At 44.8% G+C, this 22,833-nt stretch overlaps 1 protein-coding gene across 2 annotated transcripts; it reads right to left on the bottom strand.

Moving 5' to 3' along the window:
• Nucleotides 1–1,439: 1,439 nt before the first annotated feature.
• RRM2 (ribonucleotide reductase regulatory subunit M2) lies at nt 1,440–10,470 on the bottom strand. Of its 2 annotated transcripts, none has more exons than XM_068564549.1 (10): nt 8,587–10,470; nt 8,427–8,501; nt 7,922–8,068; nt 7,516–7,632; nt 6,911–7,044; nt 5,176–5,270; nt 4,927–5,060; nt 3,608–3,712; nt 3,410–3,523; nt 1,440–3,331 (listed from the first exon to the last, which is right to left on the bottom strand). In XM_068564549.1, the coding sequence occupies exons 1-10, from the start codon at nt 8,812–8,814 to the stop codon at nt 3,179–3,181; spliced, it is 1,302 nt and encodes a 433-aa protein (XP_068420650.1). In that variant the 5' UTR covers nt 8,815–10,470; the 3' UTR covers nt 1,440–3,178. The 2 variants fall into 2 exon arrangements, with proteins under 2 accessions (XP_068420650.1, XP_068420651.1); XM_068564550.1 differs by having other exon boundaries at nt 7,922–8,065; nt 8,587–10,464.
• Nucleotides 10,471–22,833: the final 12,363 nt, after the last annotated feature.

Genomic DNA, 22,833 nt, shown 5'->3' with positions numbered 1-22,833 from the left:
TGAACGACCATAATGCACATCCAGAGCTGAAAACCACTGGTTTGAACCGTGTAGGAGTCCATCCCAATCTCCAGTGTCCGAGAACCTCCCAAGGTGAACTTGTTAAAACTGTGGGCTCCCTAGTGTCACCCCAAGATTGATTCAGCAGGTCTGGGATGGGGCCCCCGAGCCTTTAATACCAGAGGCAATTCAGACTCAGTGGTCTGACCACACTAACTCTGACGCAGGCCCTCCAAGTGAAGTATGGAGATGTGTCTGAGAAAGAGCACGGGCAGCTGGCACAGGCGGATGGATGGTAAGAAAAAACATGACCTTGGGCTGCCCACTGGGAGGCTGTTCTAATAGCCGATGACCCTTAGAGCACGGCTGCCTGGAAAGTACCCAATGGTGCCACCAACCCAACACTATGAATCAAATAATAAAGGCACTCAGTGCCCACGAGACTCCTCCAGGACACAGCACACTTCTACCCAAGACACTATCCACCCCAAATACCAGCTCAAATTAATCGCATCCACCAGCCACTCCCTGAGGGCCCGATCCTTGGAGGCTGTGTGCTCCGAGATAGGGAGTGGCTAAAACTTGTGCCTTCTAAGTGAACATTCTCCTTCATCGAAGAAACAGGACCCTTAATGCAACAGAGCAGGAAGGCAGGAGCAGATCAGTAAGATTCACCCCCCCCCATCCCCACCTCTACCAGGAAAAGCAATGTCACCACACGGCTCCTAAAGCTTCCCACCCACTTACATTCCCTGCGGCACCTTCCCTGCTTTGGCTCCGGAACTGCATCGCCATCTAAGACCAGGATTTACTTATGCATCCAGCTTCCTCCTTGAGTAAACCTAAACTGCACAGGGCGGGCTGCGTCCTCTGTCCCACCTCCGACAGAGGACGGTGCCCAGCAAGACAGCTGCTGTTCGCTCGGTGAATAACTGCACATCCCAAGTGACGACACACAATGAATAATTTGCTAATTGGGGAATGGACAGGTGAAGGTGGGTGGGATCGCCCCAGGAAAGGGCACTTACAGACAAGGGGGACCAACCCGAGCCCCTGTAGGTCAGTGTGTGGCAAATGCTCTGCGTCATCATCCTTCAAGCGAACCTGTCTCCCACATACCTTGGGCCAGGACAGGCATGCGGAGAGCCCCCTCCCCAGAACTGCTAAAAGCAAATGAACTCCCATTCAGCATTTATGAAAACTCCCTGCTTTTTTTCTTCCTGAATTGAAATGCAAATTTCATCAAGGAACTGACATGAGAACGGTTTTATTTAAATCATTGACACTTGTGCAGTGCTCGATATTAGGACTTTGAAATGCTTTAGACAAAATCTGCTTCCCTTGAAACAGATTAAAAAACCGAATCCTAGCTGGCAGAAGTTAGTGCTTGTATCACACAGCTAATGGGAGGTAGAATCCTAAAATCTGCTTCCAAGTGCCACCTGCACCTGACAACGCCAGGCAAAGTGTTTATTTTTGTGTTGCGCAAGTGTAAGGACCATAAAATCTAGATTAACTTTATAACAATAATTTAAAAGGTAGAAAAGGGTCCCATACTACAGGAATTTTTAAATTGACTATTTTACCATTTATATTAATACAATAAATGAAGAAAACTGACAGTAGAACAGGCCAGTGGTCAGCCAACACACAACACAACGTGTTAACAAACATGGCCAAAGGATCGGTGTGTGTCATGCACTACCTTCCACGTAACATCTTTTTTGGAGGGGTCAGGGAACATAAAGGCAGATTGATTCAAACTAGCCTTATTAAATATATCTATTAAGTTTATACTTTCTTCTGAAATTAATATTTGAGTGGAACATGTGTTAATTATTCACATAACACTAGCTTTCTACTGAAGTTTAAGAATCCAGTAGCTGATGTTCACATTTAGGCAAATTCTAGGAGCAATTGCACTAAACAATATCCACTCAATCAATTATGAACTGCAAAATAATACTGGGTAATTATTTCAAAGTATGAACTACAGATATGATATAAAAAAAATATAGTAGAACAACTTTCTAACTTAAAAGTAAAGTACAAATGGTTAAGTCAACAGTACCTACTTACACACAAATTAAACAAAACCAGAATAAACACTCAACTTTTAGGAGAAGCAGTTTCAGTCCTGATTTTACCACTTAATAGGAGAAAGATCTTACGTGGGTCCTTTCATTCAAGGATGATTTGAAAACCAATTTACAAAGTTAATATCTTGGACCCCAGCTAGGAAGACTCTTCAAGGATCTTTCATACTAACTTGAAGTTGGGGGACATACAATTTGAGAAATTAAATGATACCGCCCCTCATGCACTCCCAGGTTACCCACAGTGAGTCCGGATCACACTTCAGTTCCTAATGACCTAAGTTAAGAGTCTCCTTTCTCCACATCTCTTATCCCGCAATACTCAACATGGGCTACAGAACCCAAAACCAACCTGTGTTCTATGTGGCACCACCTGGCTGATACTGATACCTAAGTGTGCACAGGATTGAGTTAAAAAGCTCTTCAATTCATCAAAGAAAAGAAAGAATAAAAATAACACCCTTAGTTTACACAGGCTTCACCTACTTTGATCACCTAGTAAATCTTGAATTGGCTCCCGTTAGTGGTAAACAGAATACTTTTTGTATTTGGTGTAGAAACCAACAAATTTAGGTTAAATCAAGCCTTCACCCTGACAGTACAAACTATGTTTATTTGTGTGTAAAGTGCCAGTTTTATATACAAATCATAAGTAAACTTTAAAATCTGCTTTAAAATCTGAAGCAGTGAGTCTGATGTCTTCCTACTGCCTTGTGGTAGTAACTGTTTAATCCTGCTGGATCAAACTTGCTTGACTCCCCACACTTTGAGGCCAAGGAAGGTGCTGTTAAGAGCCAGGGTGAAGTCATGCACAGCCAGCCTGCTTGCAAACGCCAAACATGGACAAGATCTTTCGTAAGAATCCCAGTAGCTTCTGTCTACGCTTTCAATCTAGGTGACCCCACTAGCATTAACAGGATTGATTTTGAGGTAGCTACACAGTTTTAAACATACCATTAATGAACATTATGGGCGATTTATGGTGTAGCTGGTTAATACAGTTCAAGTAGCTGATTTTTTTCTCTTTTGATGAGAAGGAAAAAAAGAAAAATCAGCAAAAAAAGAGCACATCTTCAGTTCACTTAGAAGTCAGCATCCAAGGTAAAGGAATTCTCTGTCGGACTGGACATCACTCCCATCCTCTGATACTCGCCTACTCTCTTCTCAAAGAAGTTAGTCTTCCCTTCCAGTGAAATATTCTCCATAAAGTCAAATGGATTTTCTACTCTGAAAACCTGAAAAGGTTCACAGCAAAATATAAATACAGAGCACCAGTTTCAGAAAGAACCAGAGGGCTACCCACAATACTTTACCTTGCTAAAACCCAGCTCCAGCATAAGTCTGTCTGCCACGAATTCGATGTACTGCTTCATCAAAGTGCAATTCATCCCAATGAGCTTCACTGGCAGGGCTTCCGTGAGGAACTCCTAGGGACCAGAACACAGCTTCTCAATAAAACAGAAGCATCAAGAGGTCCTCTAGCAAGCACGAGGCCTCCACACGTCACCCACCTGTTCTATCCTAACTGCATTGACGATTATTTCTTTGACTCTCTGCTCCGAAGGTTTGTGTAGCAGGTGTTTGAACATCAGGCAGGCAAAGTCACAGTGTAAACCCTAGAAGAAAAGGTTTAATGTCACTATCAAACCAGCAGACTTCTAGCATTAACGTGGAATAGGAAACTGCTTTATGCTGGTCTGTATTCTCCTTATACATCTTGCGTGGCCAGACTAAGAGCATTTTAACTGTGGAAGGGAAGATGACTCAGCTGCTGTGTCACCTAGGCAGGCTCGGTCCCACCCAGGGGCCTTAGGGCTGCCCCCTAGAGGACAGCAGGCCAGGTCTGGTCCTCGCTGCTCTGTGTGGTGGCAAAGGACTGGGCAGAACTTGCACTCAGAGCATTCTTTCTACAGCCCTGAGCTCTACTGTTGCCACTACTCCCAGCAGGAAAACTCTGACTAGGCTAGTTAGTTTTTAGATTTAAAACCTAATGTCTGGGAAATCGGGAATGCAATTTCGAGTGAATCAAGTCTGCAAGTCTTAGTGCATTAAACCCCAATGCTGGGCTTCCCTGGTGGCGCAGTGGTTAAGAATCCACCTGCCAATGCAGGGGACGCGGGTTCGAGCCCTGGTCTGGGAAGATCCCACACACCGCGGAGCAGCTAAGCCCGTGCGCCACAACTACTGAGCCTGTGCTCTACAGCCCGCGAGCCACAATTACCGAAGCCCGCGTGCCACACTACTGAAGCCCGTGCGCCTAGAGCCCGTGCTCTGCAACAAGAGAAGCCACCGCAATGAGAAGCCCGCGCACCGCAACGAAGAGTAGCCCCCGCTCGCCTCAACTAGAGAAAGCCCGCGCGCAGCAACGAAGACCCAATGCAGCCAAAAAATAAATTAAATTAAAAAAAAAAAAAATCCCAATGCTGGTGGGACTTACACTAGAACATCTGGGCACCTTCACTTTTCCCTCTGCACTTTAACCCAAGTGCATTCAAAGACATATACTGGACCAGAATAGATTCATTGAGATGCTCACCAACTAACTTTGAAGTACAATAGGATCACACAGAAGACCAGGTAGAAATAATAAAACTTCCCCTAAAAAAAAATCCCATCACCTATAGAGCAATACCTATGTATACTGAGAATATGAGTAAAGTAATTTCAGCAAATTATCTAAAGTATTTCATTCTCTGCCAAGTATATATGTGGTTGAAGCCACTTGTTAAATGTGCATTTAAGGCAATCTGACATCTTGGGTTCCTTCCAGTGAACACAGGGCTGTAGGTGTTTGGGGTGCAGGTCAGCCTGTTATCTGAACTAGACTCACCTCGTCTCTGCTAATAAGTTCATTGGAAAATGTGAGGCCGGGCATCAGACCTCGTTTTTTGAGCCAGAATATCGATGCAAAAGAACCAGAAAAGAAGATTCCTTCCACTGCGGCAAAGGCTACGACACGTTCTCCTAGAGTTAACGCCAAAATATTTCTAGTGAGTTTCTGTTTGTGTTCATAGCAACAAACCAGTAACATCACTTAGAAAACGAAGCTCAGGGGTAAGTAGGGCCAAGGCATCCTTACCATACGTCGCCTCTTTGTCCCCGATCCAGCACAAGGCCCAATCTGCCTTCTTCTTTACACAAGGCATTGTCTCAATAGCGTTGAAGAGAAATTCCCTGTAGGCACACAGACATCAGCAATTCCGGCAGAGACCTCCTATCCTAAGCTTCTGGCTAAGAGCATTGGGGCCAAGGCCAATTTGGGATTCAAACTGAAACGTTTTCTCTTTACTTGTTTGCTTTTTCCTCCAGTGTTTTCAAAAATCTCAACATTCATTTAGTTTACGTTAATGCAAATTTAGGTATCCATTCATTCACACTGAGCCCCAAGATCTAGTAACATGAAAACTCAGTCTGTTACACCAAGAGCATTTTATTGGCTTAATTATTTCAAGTCCAGGTCATGACAAGGTTCACAGGCCCTACCTTTAACTTCGAAGAACTATAAAATCTTAACTGCTAGGACTGTTTAAGCTATGCTGACCATTATCTCCCTAAACAGGTGCCCACACTCTTATCATTGTGCCAATTATTTGGGCCCCAAATGCCACGAGTATATAATAAAGCAATTAAAGCCAATAAACTAAACAACCTGAGATTGCTTCCAGCTATAATTCTATGTTACAATGTGGATCCCAGGTCAGAAAAGCAAATCAATTGGCCCTACACTTACCTGGGTCTTCCTTATTACTCTCTTCCTCCCCATCCCCACCTTGGGAGTCTACAGATTCCCCAGCCCAGCCTCTTCCTTCCCAGATGACCTTGTTTTCTGAAGCCAAGGTCATCAGGCCATTGGGTTCCTTTCATTCTCTTTCCATGTCAACCTGGGTCTTGCCTCTCCCTAGCTTTCAAAACTCAACCACCAGGCCTTCCTGATCCTACCCGTTCCGATAATGTATCCCAATCATGCCCCTACCTTTACTTTCTTTTTTCATTTCTGTCTACAAACATGTTCAAATCTTTTTACCCCCAGTGAGTCTCCTCAATCCTGCTAGGCTTTCAAGTCACTACTCATTTTCCCTCTTCACTTTCTTCCAAGTCATCTACAAGAGGCTACTCTTCAGCTTCACCACTTCTGTTCTACACAGGCTCTTGTCCTGAAGCTGACCTTAGTATCTAGACTACTCAAACGCCCATTTCTAACTCTCCCCTCCTTTCCAGTCAACCTTGAACATGTAAAACAGGCCCGAGGCTACCTATATTTCTCCTCTATTATCCTCCAGTATAAACTATCATTTCAGGCAAACAGCTGTGTGCCTAAATTAATCTCATGGTTCACAGCTGCCTCTGCACTATTATGTAATTCCTCTACTTATACTCCTAGGTCTTATTTTCTATGTTATGTTACAGCCCCTTAAGAGGCAGGTTTTATGTTCTACTTTGCATCCTCTGCCCTCTCCACCCTGCCCCAGGCTCAAGTTGTAGGTTGACAGATTTGCCAGACGTGAAAACTATCAGACCTAGGTTTTAGGGCATCAGACACAGCCTCTAGGGATGTTTTTTTCAGAAGGCATTTAGGTTGGACATTCAGCAGTATATTTCCACCTCTATAAAATGGAGTAAACTCATAACTTTGTTTTTAAGTGATTGGCTAGTAAAGTGAATTCAGGCCTCTTCTTCGGAGCAGACAGGACCATGGGTGCTAGGAATTTCTTTGACTTGGTCATTTTAGAGTCATTCTTCTATCCCTATATGATTTCAAAAAGTAACAACTGGTAATCCTAAATATGTTGGCATATCACCACCCAAATACTCACCTTTCTTTGGAATCTTTAATGTAAGTGTCAATGAGGAGACTATACATTTCAGAATGGATGTTTTCCATGGCAATTTGGAAGCCATAGAAACAACGGGCTTCCGTAATCTGAACTTCTTGGCTAAACCGCTCCACCTAGTGGTAAAACACAAAGGTCAGTTTAAGGAAAATCTACCAGCAGCAACTCAGTCAATGAACACTGGTTGCGCCACACTTCCTCTTTTGTATCATCATAAGGTAGAAATAGCAATTCGTTCTTCTTAATTCATTGCGAGGAGGATGCACTCAACAAGACATACATGCAACCAAATTATTAAAACAGCAAAGCCACAAAAAGGAGAGCAAATAGATAGCTACCAGTGTTGTAGATCTATTACTACCACTTAACATTGTCTTTGAGCTTCTCTACAGTTGGGGGAAAAAATACCATAAGGAAGAAATAACTGCAAAGTATATTATAGGACAGGAAATGCCGTGGAATATAAATACGAGCTTACAGATATAGACACATTCAGTGTGGAAAAATTTAAAAGACGAGAAAAGAAAATTATTAGTTCTCTTAAGCCTTGAAATGCATAAAAGTAGACTTTCTTTTTGGAAACTCACCAAGTTTTCATTTACTATGCCATCACTTGCTGCAAAGAAAGCCAGAACATGCGAAATGAAATATCTCTCCTCGGGCTTCAGGGCTTCCCAGTGCTGAATGTCCTTGGAAAGGTCCACCTGGAGCACAGAAGTTCACAAGGGGTTCAAACGTGCAGGACCTCACACATATGCGTAATTCTTCAACTTTAAGCCTACTAGTATCGCTTGATTAGTATACCCCTCATGCACTTTGCCAGTGAGAACAACTAATATTCTCCCTCTGTGGGCAAGCATTCCCGAGAGGAACACGAGGAAAACAAAGCACATTTCAAACAAGTTATAACCGGCACTGCAGGGGTCTTCCTCTAGAGTTAGGGGCAATGCTTCCAACTGTCTTTTAAGTCTCCTAGTTCCTGAATCCGATTACCTCCTCAGCTGTCCAAAAGGAAGCCTCAGCTTTCTTATACATCTGCCAAATATCATGGTATTCGATAGGAAAGATGACAAAGCGGCGGGGGTTTTCTTTCAGAAGTGGTTCCTCCTCCACACTGGGGGCAGATAGCTTAGGGTTCTGCTGGGGGAGAAAGGAAGGAAAATGTTAAGTATAGGGCGAACCACGAGATTGTCTTTTTTTTTTTTTAAGCAAAGTGTGTCCAATTATCGGGAATTTCATGCGGTTTAATGTATGTCGGTTGTCACGCATGGGTTCTGTACGTAACAGAGCAGGACGCTAGTAGAGACATAATAGGAAAAGGCCCAGATGTGTAAAGTAGTAAAGGATCGGGAAGAGGCTTTGGCGGGAAAGGAGCGCGGGCCCGGGAGGGGGTAGTGTTTGAGAGGAGACAATGCGGCTTTGGCGCCAAGAGCCGGCTCCTCCTGCACCGCCTTCCTGCAGCGCCGCCTCGCCGGGCGCCCCCAGCCCGCCTACTCACCGGCTCGGCGGGCTCCTGGAAGATCCTCCTCGCGGTCTTGCTGGCCAGTACGCGGGTCCCGCTGAGGGACGGGGGCTGCAGGGAGACGCGTGGTGAGAGGCCTGCCCGCGCCCTACAGGACCCCGCCGCCCTGCCCCGCCCCTCGCCCCTGCGCGCTCACAGTGTTCTCCTTGTCCGCCAGGCTGAGCCCCTTCATAGGCGAGAGCTGGAGGGGATGCTGCTGCTGCGGGTCAGCGATGGTGGCGAGCGGGACGCGGACGGAGAGCATGGCTGCGCACGGCCCGGCGAGGTGCGGTTGCGCGCAGGTCCTGGAAGGCCCCGCACGGCGGCGCCGGGAATTTAAACCATCCCGCATAGGCGTGCGCAGTGGGCGTGGCCGCTCGCCCATTGGATGGATGCCGGCCGCTGGTCACGCCTCCCGTAGCAGATTCCGGCGCCGCCCGCGAACGCCGGTCGGCCCTGTTCTCCTGCCGCCCTCGGGACCTACCCCTCCCGGGCCTCTGTGGGCCGCAGGCTGCGCTGGGGGCGCCACCGCCCATATCCCTGAGAGCCCCATCGGACGAAGGCTGCAGGCCCTGCGCGCTCCGGTGGCCCTGGCGCGCGCGGGCACTCGCTCGTACCGGAAAGGTTTGGGATTGAATGAAGCAACGCGATTGGAGCCCGCCCGCCGGAGAGCGGGAGAGGATTCCCCACCCCGCCGAGCCCCACCTATCTGAAAACGTCTCTTGAACCCGTTTCGCGGTTCCGGGTAAATGGTTTTGCAAATGAGGTCGGTGCAAATGCCTGTACAAAGCCCCTGGCTGCGAGGGAACGTGGCTGCGGCGATTTAGATACGTGTACCTGGGCGGGGGTGCAAGCAGGGTCCCTGAGGTCGGGCAAATGTGTGGGGTGGTCGGTGGTGACCGTACTGTCAAACGGTTAGGGGCGCGGGCTGCTGAGTCACTAGGACACGTCATCTGACAAAGATTTGGTGCCCTCGTCGGTAAAATGGGCCTCGCAGCCATACCTGACCTCTGGGATTACTAATAAAATGAAAGGATTAAATGAGATAATTCACGTAAAATGCGAAGTCCTTTGCAAACTTTCAAGTTAATAGCAGAGAGAGGGCCTTTGGTGCAGTTTCCCCCTGAAATCGTGTCTGCTGTCGGACCCCTGTCCTCTATGTCAACACTGTTTTAAAAATTGCAAACTGAGCAAAAATTCCTGAGAAAAAGTTCAGAGAATGATTGAAGAACTAGGAATTCATTTACTGCTTATTGGGCATCAAAGAGCCTAAAGGGGGGGAGGGTTGAAAACCTCCATTCGGGTGAGGGTGGAGACACGAACTTAGTAACAGTTCTCATTTCGCTTCGTACGCGGTCTTTCAGATTTGCCAGAGACTTCTGCCCTGCATCTGGCAAAACGCCAAAAATGATTGAGGAGAAAGAAGTGCTAAGATCCAGGAAAAAAATGATTAACCAGGAAAAGCTCCAACAGCTGTACACAGTCAGGGCTGTCTCTGAGTGAGACTGGCCTTTTTACAATGTCTTTTCTAGATATAATACTTTAAAGAGGTGGGGGTAGAGAAGATACCCTCCCCACAGAGGTCTATTTCTCTTAAAGTACTGTGTTTAACGTAGTCTCTAGCCTCAGAAGAAAGATCAATGACCAGCACATCTCTTAGACAAAGCAACAACTAAAACTGTGGTCTACCGTCATTCATTTTAAAGCAACTAGCAGACATTGTCAATTTCCCCTTCAGCATGCACCTCCAGAAAATGGATACTTTTATTGAAGATGTGATAATGGCTTTATCAGCCATAAAACTGACAAAACTATCAGTGATTCCTTGGTATCCGCTAATACCTAATTAACATCCAATTTCGGGTAATCAATACCCGACGTACTCCTTTGGGTTGCCGTCCCAGGCATCATGTACTTTTCAGCTCCTGCTATATTCTGTATGTACAGGAACTGTAAAGTATAACTCTGTGAGCCAGCCAGAAGCTATTACTTCACTTTCGGTTGAACTGCCACGAGGCAAGGGGGAAAAGCCGCCATCCTCCCCCTCACCGCCTCCCACCTCTGAGTCATTCGGGCATGTCCCGTCCCCCCCCCCCTACATCGGGTTTTTACTGCTCTCACTTTAAAAAGGAGGAAGCAGGAGAAGTCTACGTGGCTCTGCCGAGCGGTCACGCCTGGAGGAGACAGCCGGGTCGGGGTTCTGGTCTGCAGTTCCCCCTCTCTTTGCCTGGGTACCGGAGACGCAAAGGGCCCCGGCGGACCAGGCGGCCCAGTCCCGGGGAGAGAGGACGCTGCCCGCAGCGGCCTAGCGCCAAGCCCTGGAATCCACCTGCGATCTTCTCCTTTTCCCTTCGGGGTGCGTTTTGACAGCTGCTCCGCTACTGGTCCGCGAGACAGAGACTCCGCCCCCAACTTCCGAGAGGCTGCGCTCTTCAAGGCTGTGGGATCCCACGCCGGGCCACCAGAAGCTCCGCCCCCGCTTCCGCAGCCCGCGCTCCGGCCGCCACGCCCCCAGCAATTGCACTTTTACCATCTCGCGCGGAGGGGTGCGGTGACCTCTACGGGGCCCCTCACCCCACACCAGGCGGCGTCACTGAGGCCCGGGGAGCTCAAGTGATTTTCCCAAAGCCACTCATCCCTCTAGATACCTGACACCGTGCTGGGGACTGTCACAATAATACTAATGACGATAACTCCACAGCCACTGGGCACCTGGACCACTGGACCAGGTGATTTACACTTTTAATCCAGACGACAGTGTGAAGTAGGTGTTTTTAGCTCTGTTCTTTAGATGAGACTAAGGCATGAGAGGCCAGGAGGGTGCCCAAGGTCACACAGCTCCTTACATTGCGCAGCTGGAACTTTTCTCTCCCAACGTTTTATTAAGAATATTTTCAGCATACAGAAAAATAGAAAGAAGTCTACAGTGTTCACCCACCACCTAGGATTCAACGGTTGTTTCCCTTCTGCCATATTGGCTTTATCCCTCTTTACGGTGTGTGAGGCTTTTGTTTTTTCTGGATCTTTTTTTTTTAAATAAATTTATTTGATTTATTTATTTTTTATTTTTGGTTGTGTTGGGTCTTCGTTGCTGCATGGGGGCTTCTCATTGCGGTGGCTTCTCTTGTTGCAGAGCACGGGCTCTAGATCGCGGGCTCAGTACTTGTGACGCACGGGCTCAGTTGCTCCGTGGCATGTGGGATCTTCCCGGCCCAGAGCTCGAACTCATGTCGCCTGCATTGGCAGGCGGATTCTTAACCACTGCGCCACCAGGGAAACCCTTTTCTGGATCATTTGAACGTGGGTTGTAGATACGACACTTCACCCCAAGATATTGCAGTGTATTGCACAAGTAGCTCCTAAAAATAAGGACATTCTCTAACATAACCACAGTACCACATTCAGACCTAAGAAAACTAACATTATGTCTCTAATATCACCTATATCTAGTCCATAATCAAATTTCCCCAGTCATTTCAAATATGTCTTTTAATTTGGTTTGTTCATTTTTGATGCAGGATCCTATTAAACGCATGCATTACATTTGGTTATTGTGTCTTTTTAGTCTCTTATTTTTTTAATACAGTTCTTGAATTTATCACAGAGTTTTATTTGCCTTGGGGCATTCTTTTTTTTTTTTTTTTGGCTGCGTTGGGTCTTCGTTGCTGCGCGGGCTGTCTCTAGTCGCGGCGAGCGGGGGCTACTCTTCATTGCGGTGCGTGGCCTTCTCATTGCGGTGGCTTCTCTTGTTGCGGAGCACGGGTTCTAGGCGCTTGGGCTTCAGTAGTTGTGGCTCGCAGGCTCAGTAGTTGTGGCTCGCGAGCTCTAGAGCACAGGCTCAGTAGTTGTGGCGCGCGGGCTTAGTTGCTCTGCGGCACGTGGGATCTTCCCGGACCAGGGATCAAACCCATGTCCCCTGCATTGGCAGGCGGATTCTTAACCACTGCGCCACCAGGGAAGTCCCTTTTTAGTCTCTTTTAATTCAAACAACTACTCCATTTTTTCCCCCATGAGGTTGACTTTTCAAAGTTCAGGCCAGTTTTCTTGTAGAATGTCCCATATTCTACATTTGCCTGATGTGTCTTCACAGTGTCACTTAATTTGTTCCGTTAATCCCTGTTTTTACTGTAAACTGAAAGTTAGATCTAAAGGCTTTATTAAATTTAGCTTATCTTTTTTTTGTACATAAGCTAAAAACTACCATTTGAACCATTTTCAAGTACGCAGTTCAGTCGTATTAAGCACATACACAGCCTTATGCAACCATCACCACCATCCGTCTCCAGAACTTCTTATCATCCCATTAAACACTAGCTCCCCATTCCTCCCTCCCATCAACCTCTTGTAAAAACCATTCTACTTTCTGTCTATGTGAATCTGAGTACCTCGTACGAGTGCGATCTTACGTTATTTGTCCTTTTGTGTCTGGCTTTTTTCACTTAGCATAACGTCTTCAGCATTCATCCATGTTGTAGCCTGTGTCAGAATTTCATTCCTTTTTAAGGCTGTATAATATTCCACTGTGTGGATATCCCACAGTTTGTTTATGAGATTTCCTTTCTGCAACCCGTCAGCCCCTTCCCTCCATGGAGTTCTTTTGTTTCCCAACTACTAGGAAGCAAGGTCAACCCTCCTCTAAACTGAGCTACTCCCTGTGTGACTCCAGAGCACCTCCTTCTTCTTTCTGAACTTGACGTTCCCCTTTCAGACCTTCAGGATGCTCAGAGTTCTCTGTTGAGGAAAAAGCATTCTCGGGAAGCAGGAAGATGGAATACTTCATTCCAAGCGTGACTTGTTGGCCGTGGAATTTCCAGAGCGAGGCAGTGGGCTGAGGGTGGGTTGGGTCCGCCTCCCTCTGCCCTCCAGTCTCTCTGCCAAGGGACCTCCCCCTCCACACATCTATTTCCTCCTTTGCTTACCCCGGTGTCCCCATCTTTCCCTCCCTCCTCCAGGCAGGGCCTTTCCTTGCTCTCCTGTCAGCCCTGCTCTGGTCTTCCTGGGCCCAGGTCAAGTCCCTCCCCTGAAGGCTGTGTTTCTACCCTTTCCAGGCTATGTCTGAAGGAGAGGATTTCCCACGGATTGACTTGAAAAAGAAAGAAAAATAGGAATGTAAGGCCAGGATTTTGCAGGTCCAGGGTTAGTTTATTTCCTTACCAAGTTCAGCTTCCTGTTGACTTATTACTGAATAATTTCTTCACTAATAGCCTCCTTTCCTGGATAAGGAGACCACAATATCAACTACTTTCTAAGTACAGTGGTGTGTGTGTGTGTGTATGGGTATGTGTGTGTGTGTGTGTGTGTGTGTTTTGGGGAATGGGGGTGCAGCCAACTTTAATGTTATTCTGAACTGGTAGACATAGAGCAACCTATGCAAATAGGACGCAATTCCTTCTTTCAGTGAGTGAGTAGGGGGCTGGGGAGGGGAGGAGGGAAAAGCACCATCAGCTCCAGCATAGAGATAAATCTCCCTAGGCCACCGCCCACCATCTTAGCTAAATAATAACTTCAGGAGGGGGAGAAGCAAAGCCCAGGAGAATCAACCCTGCAAAGCCCTGATGATTCACTTCCTAGAAGTTAAGCTGCTTTTAGACTAGATCAGTGTAGTGGAATAAAGGGACCAACACTGGATTCAGGTCTGAATTCCTGTCACTTCTTATTTATTAGACAAGTCACTTGGACAAGTCACTTGATATTTCTGAGCCTGTTGCTTTACTGATAAAATGGTTGTGAGAATTTCTACACCACAGGGTGAGCCTAAGGACTAAATGGGGTAGGATATTTAGTTCAATCGTTTCTATTTAGCTAGCCTAGCTGAGCTCTCTTAGTCCTTTAGAATACAAAACTCAAGTTACTCCAATGTGTTTTTCTTAGTTTCCTACTTCAGTTCATGTCCAGGTCCTCAGTTAACTATAGCCCTGGAGTCACTATTCCAGCTCCTCCGTCCACCATCTCTTTTCTGTCTCCTGCCCATCACCACCACATGGCTCACTTCATGCCGGTGAGCAAAGCAGAAGCAGCACCTACCACCCAAGCCAGAGGGCCCTGCTGCACTCCCTGGCCATCACAAGTGGGGGGCCAGGCTTCCTCCAAGGAGACGAAGGGGTGACTCATTAGGAAGAGGGGACCAGGCCCAAGTGTCTCAACTCAACAAACACCCCATGCCTCCTGGCCTAATTCCTACTCCCATGGAAGCATCAATCCCCTGACATTCTGACCCGAAGCCTGTCCTAACTAGCCAGGTCTAATAACATCCAGGTCAGATAACATCCGTGCTAAAGGGTGTCACCCCCCGACACACCAGCTGCACAGTATGTGCCTGGCCCCGGGGGCGGCACCTTGACTACTCTCTCCAGTCCTGGTGCCTGTGCTGTGGGGCTGCCCCATCACTCCTGGGCTAGTCATTGTCTCCTCTGTCTGAGTCGCCCTCCTAGGCAGTCAGGTTGAGTGTGGGGAGGGGGAGGAAGGAGGCAGTTCCCCTGAGTGAGCACACATTGGTTGAAATTAAAAGAATGAGGAAGAAGACGCATCATGGCATAGAGGTCTGGAACCTAGATTATGAATCCCAGCTACACCAGGAAGTATTTCCAGAGAACTCTTACACATCATCCTGCACACTTAGGTTAAACACGGCCTTACACTGGACCAGATTCAAGCACAGCCTTGGCCCTCAAAAACAATGAGATTCATGGGGGAGCTTGGGTCAAAAGCCCAGATTTTCTCATATTTGATGAGCAAGAGGACATTTTTGAAATTCACCTTTTCATTGTTCGGAGGGTAGTAGCATTTGCTAAAGAGAGCGTCTCTTCTTGGATTAAATGTTAGCTCTTTAAAAATCTGTTTTAAAAATCAAATTAATTATTACTGGGCTCAGACATAGATGGCGGCCATCGGCATGGCAGCATTACATCCATAAGTCTAGGCAGCAGCTCCCTGCTTTGCTCCAGCCCTTTTAGCTAAAGCTTTGTAATTAGTTTATGTGTAGCTCACCCAGAAGTGGGCAAGAAATGGTTAAGCAGGAAGCGCCCGGCCCCTCCCAGCCCCAAACAGGTGGAGCCTTTGATGTGGGCGTTAACCACAGCAAAGATAGGAGAAGAATTTAGGCAGTTTTTGCTCCACTGCCTGGCAGAGCCCTAAATTCAGAACAAGCAGATTCATGGCGTCAGCCATCCAGAGACAGGATCAGGCAGCCAGCACGGCACAGGGCTGCGGTCAGGGGTTTTCTTTTTGCTCAAGTAACGCCTAAAATGATGTTGAAAAGTAGTGTGTCCCTTTGTACACGTTTAAATTGACCTTTAAACATTTTCATCTTAAGTTAAAGTTATGTGCAGGGGATGTCATTTCCCCCATGTAGCAAATATAAGCATTTTTAAAGCAGACAGTGTGTTTCTTAGAACCTCAGATCCATAGACTTCTGTATATTTGTTATGTATAAATTCTTGGTCCATCCCTTCTAATCTCCAGTTTTGATGGTATTTGTAATCCAGTGTACTGTTTTTCTTTTGAAGTTGGTTTACTTTGGCCGGGGATCCCACGTTGCCCTGGGAGGGGTATCAGCTCCTCAGGGAAGACCTGGCCTTGGAGATCTCTGGAGAGGGCGGCCCACCACCTGGCCCCTCCTGGAGGCTTCACCTCCTCCTGAGGGAAAAAAGAGCCCCGGCCCGAGGGAGCCCCTCCCAAGACACACATCCCGTGGCTTGGGTGAGGGGGCTGAGGAGGGCGGAGCGCCCCAGGCTGTGCAATTCCTATGTGGTGTTTTTTTTCTTCCAGTTTTATTGAGATATGGTTGACATGCAGCACTGTGTAAGTTTAAGGTGTCCAGCGTGATGATTTGATTTGCATACTTCATGAAATGATTGTCACAGTAAGTTTAGTGAACATTCATCATCTTACATTAGATACAAAAAGAAACAGAAAATTTTTCTCCTTGTGATGAGAACTCTTAGGAATTATTCTCTTAACAACTTTCATATACAACATACAGCAGTGTTCATTATATTTATCATGTTGTACATTACATCCCTAGTACTTGTGTATCTTGTAACTGGGAGTTTGTGCCTTTTAACCACCTTCATCCAACTCCCCCTCCCTCCACCCCCCACCTCTGTTAACCACAAATCTGATCTTTTTCTATGGGTTTGTTTGTTTCTTTGTTTTTGAAGTATAACTGACCTGCAACACTAGTTAGTTCCTGGTGCACAATATAGTTATTCAATATTTCTATACATTTCAAAATGATCCCCAGGATAAGTCTAGTTACCAACCTATGTGGTGTTTTTTCTTTTTTCTCTCTCCTTTAAATTTTTGGTCTGTTACCTTTAAATATCCTTATTGTCTTCCTAATTATAAAAATGATGCATTTTTGAATTGTAAAAAAGCCAGACACTATAAAGATGTATAAACAAAAGAGTAAATGTTTTCCATAATATCAAGCTCCATAGAGAATCTGTCAGACCTTTCGTTTTATATGCACACTCTCTGGGATCCTATTTACATGTACTGCTTTACAGCTTGCTTTCCTCACGGAGTATGCCTTGTACATCCCTCCATGTTAGCACCTGGGGATGTGGTATACGGTTAAGGGTGCAGGTTCTAGACCCAGGCTGCCTGCGTGTGCATCCCAGCTTACCCACTGGCTAATTTCCTCAGTTGTAAAACAGGCATAATAACAGCATCTAGAACCTACTTCATAGGGTGGTTGTGAGGATTAAATTGAGTTATTACATGTAAAATACTCATGAAAGTTCCTGGGACATCAAAAGCAACAGGTAAATATTAGTTGCCATTATCATAATTTGTCTAACCAGCGCTCTGTAACACGTATGCAGGTCATCTCCAGTTTTTCACTATTATAAACAATGCTTCGGGAATTCCCTGGCGGTCCAGTGGTTAGGACTCCATGCTCTTACTGCCAACGGCTGGGGTTCAATCCCCAGTTGGGGAACTAACATCCCACAGCCACACGGTGCGGCCAAACAGACAAACCAAAAACAGTACTGCAATGTACATCTTTGTGTTTCCTAGAAGTAGAGTTACTGGGTCCAATGGTGTAAACATTTAAAATTTGGATAGGTGCCATCAAGTTGCATGTTAGAATGCTGGCCAATCTCCACTCTCACTGGCAGTGTCTAGGAGTGGCCCTTTCTCTGTATCCTGGCCGTTAATCTTTATGGATGGAAACTCATATTTCCTTGCCTTAATCTGAATGTATTTGATTATTAGTGAGATTGAATATGGACATATGGACATTTATATTTCTTCTCTGAATTTCCTGATATTTATCTACTTATTGATTGAGCTATTTATTTTCATAGTCATTTATAAGAACTCTATACGTTTTGGATGGTACCTCTTTTTCTATTATATACGTTGCAGCTATGTTTCCTGGGTTTTCATTTGTGTCTTTTTTCTCTTTCTTTTTTTTTTTAGATTATAACTTCTTATTTTGAAAGAGTTTAAGGCACACAAGAAGTTGCAAAATTAGTACAGAGAGTTCCCGTGTACCTTTCACCCAGGTTCCCTTCGTAACTTACACAACCGTGTGCATTGTTTAAATCAGGCAGCTGACATTCATGCAATCCTATTAAGTTAATTATCAACCTTATTTGGATTTCACCAGTTCCTACACACACTCGTGCGTGCGTGCGTGCGTGTGTGTGTGTATACACATGGTTCTTGGAAATATTATCACGTATGTAGATTTGAGTTCATCACCAGAAGGAGACTCCCTGTGCTAGTCCTTAATAGTTATACCCTCCCACGACCCTGACTCCTGGGAACCACCCGCCTGGTCTCCATTCCCACAGTTTTGTCATTTACAGAATATCATATAAATGGAATCCCGGTGTGTACCGTTTGAGATTGGCTTTTTTCACCCAACATAGTTTCCTTAAGATGGCCCAGGTTGCTGAGTGGATCAGTGGTTTGTTCCTTTTCATTGCCGAGTGGTGTCCATGGTATGGATGTGCCACCTGGTGCAGGACATCTGGGTCTTCTCCAGGTTTGGGCTAGGACAGATCAAGCTGTTAGGAATGTTTGCGTACAGGTTTTGGTGTGAACATTCGTTTTTATTTCTCTAGGATAAATACGCTGGGGTGTCATTGCTGCATCATGTGGCGAGGGGATATTTAACTTTACAAGAAACTGAAACTGTCTGGCAGAGTGGTTGTACCATTTGCATCCTCACCAGCAATGAACGAGAGCGCCAATCGCTCCCCTTCCTCGCGAACACCTGGTATTATCAGTGTTTTATTATTTTAGCCATTCTAATAGGCGTGTAGCATTATCTTATCAGAGCTTTTTTTTTTTCCTTATGGCTAATGATATGGAACATCTTTTCATGTGCATTTATTTTCAATCCTTGTCTCCTTCTCATGGTTTTGTCTGTTCCAGTCTTTTGCTGATTTCTAATTCAGTGGTTCTCGTCTAGGGGTGATTTGAACCCGCAGGGGACATCAGCAATGTCTGGAGACATTTGTGGTTCTTTTCTTCCTGTTGAGTTTAGAGAGGTTTGCTGGTTTTTTTTCTGTGCATGTCCTTTGTTGGATATATAGTTTGCAAATATTTTCTCCCAGTCCGTGGCTCGTTTAATATCATTTATGGTGTCTATTACCATTCAGAAATTTACAAATTTTTCTGCGGTAGAACTGTTAAAAGTTTTCCTTTTCTAAAGGTTTCTGGTTTTGCTGTCCTGCTCGAACACCATACAAAGATACATTTTCTCATATAACATTGATAGCTTATTTTTTATACTTGAATCTCTGATCTGCTGAATAAGGTTGAGACCAAGCTCTACTTTTTTTCTTTAATTGATAGCTAATTGTTCCAATATCCTTATCGAATAATCCATTTCTCCTTTCTATTCTCATTTTAGACGTATCTTTATCCTTTAGAGTACAATACTACATTTCCATGTGTACATGGTCTATTTCTGGATTCCCAGTTATGTTTCACTGATCTATCACAGAGCTGCTCCATATTCTTCTCTTGTTTTTTTGAATGTATTTATTTAATTTATTTCTTTTTGGCTGCATTGGGTCTTCGTTGCTGCGCGTGGGCTTCCTCTAGTTGCGGGAGGCGGGAGCTACTCTTCATTGCGGTGCGCAGGCTTCTCATTGCGGTGGCTTCTCTTGTTGCAGAGCAGAGGCTCTAGGCGTGTGGGCTTCAGTAGTTGTGGCTCGTGGGCTCCAGAGCGCAGGCTCAGTAGTTGCGGCGCGCGGGCTTAGTTGCCCCGCGGCATGTGGGATCTTCCCGGACCAGGGCTCGAACCCGTGTCCCCTGCGTTGGCAGGCGGATTCTAAGCCACTGCGCCAACAAGGGAAGACCCTGTCTAGGTGAATCTTACAATTTATTTGTCAAGTTCCAAATTAAAGCCACTAATGGAATTTAAAAATCGTAATTGCATTGATTTTGTAGACTATTGGGGGGAAGATAATATCTTAGTGCATCTTCCTGTTCATAAACATAGTATACTCCTTCATTAAGCTTTTGTTCAATGACCACCAGTAGAGTTTTATAATAGTCTTCTTGTAGGTTTTGCATATTTCTTGTAGGGTTTAATTCTCCGTATCTTTATAGCTTAGTTCATGGTCCTTCTTTCTGTCCCAAGGCCATTACAACCTGACTCCCACTTAGAGTTGTTGCAGTAGCTGGTCTCGGGGCCTGAGATGCCCTTTCTCCCAGCCTCTTTCATGGCTGACTCACTCTTCTCATTCAGATATCAGCCTCCTGTCACCTGCTCGGTCACGCTCTAACACACCACCCTATTTCAATGTTTTACACAGTACTTGTCAGTCTCTGAATTTTTTCCTTGTAGAATGTAAGCTCACGAGAGCGAGGAACCAGCGAGCTGTGCTTACTGCTGCATCCCCAGCGCGGGATCCCAGTATGTTCTTGATGAATATTCATTCAATGAATGACAGGAGAGTGAATCAAGTGAGTCTATGATCTGGGCTTCACTTCACTCTCTTTACCCAGCAGTATCTGTTGATGTTTGACACACATTTTTACAATAAATTTTAATATTTTCCTAGATCACAGAGAGTTTTTATAAGTTGAATTTAATCAAAAACTCTTTTGACATCTGCCAATAAAATGGTATGACTTTTCTCCTTAAATTTATTGATGCAATTGCTTCATTGCATCCTGGAATGATATTAATGATAATAGCCAACTCATACACAGCATTTACTCTACACCAGGACTGTCCTAAGCACTTTAAAAAAAAATATATATATATATATATATATATATATATTTATTTATTTATTTATTTATTTATTTTGGCTGCACCTGTTCTTAGTTGTGGCATGCGGACTCCTCAGTTGCAGCATGTGGACTCTTAGATGCAGCATGTGAGATCTAGTTCCCCGACCAGGGATCGAACCTGGGCTCCCTGCTTTGGGAGCTCGGATTCTTGCCCACTGGACCACCAGGGAAGCCACCTAAGCACTTTTTGCATTTACTTATTTTAACTCATAACAACCCCATGAAGCAGGTACATCGTCATCCTCCTTTTACATATGAAGAAAGTGAAACAGAGGGGTTAAGTAACTGACCCAAAATCAAACTGGTGAAGCCAGGTTTGAACCTCCATGTCTTACTCCTGAATCTGTGCTTTTAACTACAAAGTTAGTCTGTATCTGTCATGGTCTTTTATTCTTTTATTCCTCTACTAGAATGAGTAGGATTATTTAGATTATTGCATCATTCATAAATAAAATTGTTAGTTTTTTATTATGTTCTCTATTCTCACATAGTCTGGAATCCAAGTAGTTTCATTAGAATAAAATAAGAATTTTAACATATTTTCTTTGCTCTGATATAGTTTAAATGATCTGTCTTTTGTAAGTTTGATAGAATTTGCCTGTAAAAACTATCAAGGATTATCACCTTTTTTTGGGCAGAGGGAGCTAAATATTTGACAACTTTTTCACTTCTTTCTATGGGGTGAATAGATTCAGTGTTCCTATCTGCACCTCAGTTAGGGATCAGTTGAGAATAACAGAAACTACTATAGCCAATTTAAGCAGAAAAGGATTTACTAGGGGGAATTAGTGCTTATAAAATTATTGGAAGGGCTAGAGGGGTGGGCGCCAGGGGCAAGTCCCAGAACACTGTAGAACTCCCCACGGGAGCTTCCACCAGTGCCTTGGTCGGCAGACTGGTATCAGGAAGCCAGTGCCCAACTGCAGGGTTCCGGTCCGCACTGCTTGCCACCAGCTGGATGCTCTATGCCCTTCCTCTTGACACCCATGTAGCTATAAACTGCTATCTTTTACTTTGAACTTTGTATTTGGGAATAATTTTAGATTTACGGAAAACTTGCAAAGATGTTACAGAAAGTTCCCGTATTGACTTCTATTTAGCTTCCGCTAATATTAACATCTTACATTTATTAAAACTTAAAAATTAATGTTGGCACCAAACTATTAACTACAGACTTTATTCAGATTCCATTAGATTTCTCACTAATGTCCTTTCTCTGTTGCAGGATCCAATCCAGGATCCCCCGTTGCATTTAGCAATTTTTAAAAATGAAATCATTAATGCCCTTGCGCATTCTGTTGAGTATGCTTTGGACAAATCCCACAGGTCTTGATAGGTAGTGATCTCATTTTTGCACTTTTCTAAATAGTCTGAATTTTTGGTTTTGATTTCCACCTTGATCTGAGTTACATAGAAGGTCAAAAATGTTAATAATCCATGTTGGTTTGATTTCAGTTTGGGATATCTTTTGATTTCCACTCTCTGTTTTTATTGCATTGCGATCAGAAAATGTGGCATGTTTTTCTCTCTCATTAAAAAAATGTTGTTAAGTATGGAGAATAACCTAATTTTTAGAGCAATTGCCATATTGTTTTCCACATTGGCTGCATCATTTTACATTCCCACCAAGAGTGCACAAGGGTTCCAATTTCTCTACCTCCTCACCAACATTTGTTATTCTATGTTTTTTAGAAAATAATAACCGTTGTGGCTTTGATGTACATTTCCATTATTAACTTTTATAGGAGTATTTTAATAGGTGGACAATGTAGAGTTTGGAATAAAACTGATACTATTATCTGCTGCATATCACATAACCCTACTTAGTGAAAAAGGTTGAAAAAGTTCAACAAGAGACCAGATTCATCTGAGGAGGGACATTGAAACGGAGGTGCCGTGACTTTAGTGCATGGCCTTTGGAGCCAGACACACCAAGGTGGATCCTCCCTGCCACATCCTAGCTGTGTAACTGAGCAAGTTGCTTTTTCAGCAAGCTTTACCTCCCTCATCTGTAAAATGGGGATTCATGCTGTGGTAGGATGTTGTGAGGCTTAAATGAGAATTCATGGCAGATCTAGCGCAGTGCTTGGCATGTCGTGACCCTCAATAAATGGTAGCTGTTATGACGATTGTGAGCTTT

Source organism: Eschrichtius robustus, chromosome 15 (assembly GCF_028021215.1).
Source record: "Eschrichtius robustus isolate mEscRob2 chromosome 15, mEscRob2.pri, whole genome shotgun sequence".
Taxonomy (NCBI): domain Eukaryota; kingdom Metazoa; phylum Chordata; class Mammalia; order Artiodactyla; family Eschrichtiidae; genus Eschrichtius; species Eschrichtius robustus.
The sequence above is the reverse complement of the archived record's forward strand: the minus strand, read 5'-3'. Positions and strand labels throughout refer to the sequence as shown.

Bases quoted from the DNA above. Each gene is read 5' to 3' on its own strand.
- RRM2 (XM_068564549.1), bottom strand. From the start codon at position 8,814: ATGGGCGAGCGGCCACGCCCACTGCGCACGCCTATGCGGGATGGTTTA. The intron at 7,633-7,921 runs GTAATCGGATTC...TCTGTGCTCCAG, and splicing joins CCTTTTGGACAGCTGAGGAG to GTGGACCTTTCCAAGGACAT. The intron at 3,332-3,409 runs GTAAAGTATTGT...GAACCTTTTCAG, and splicing joins TGGAGCTGGGTTTTAGCAAG to GTTTTCAGAGTAGAAAATCC.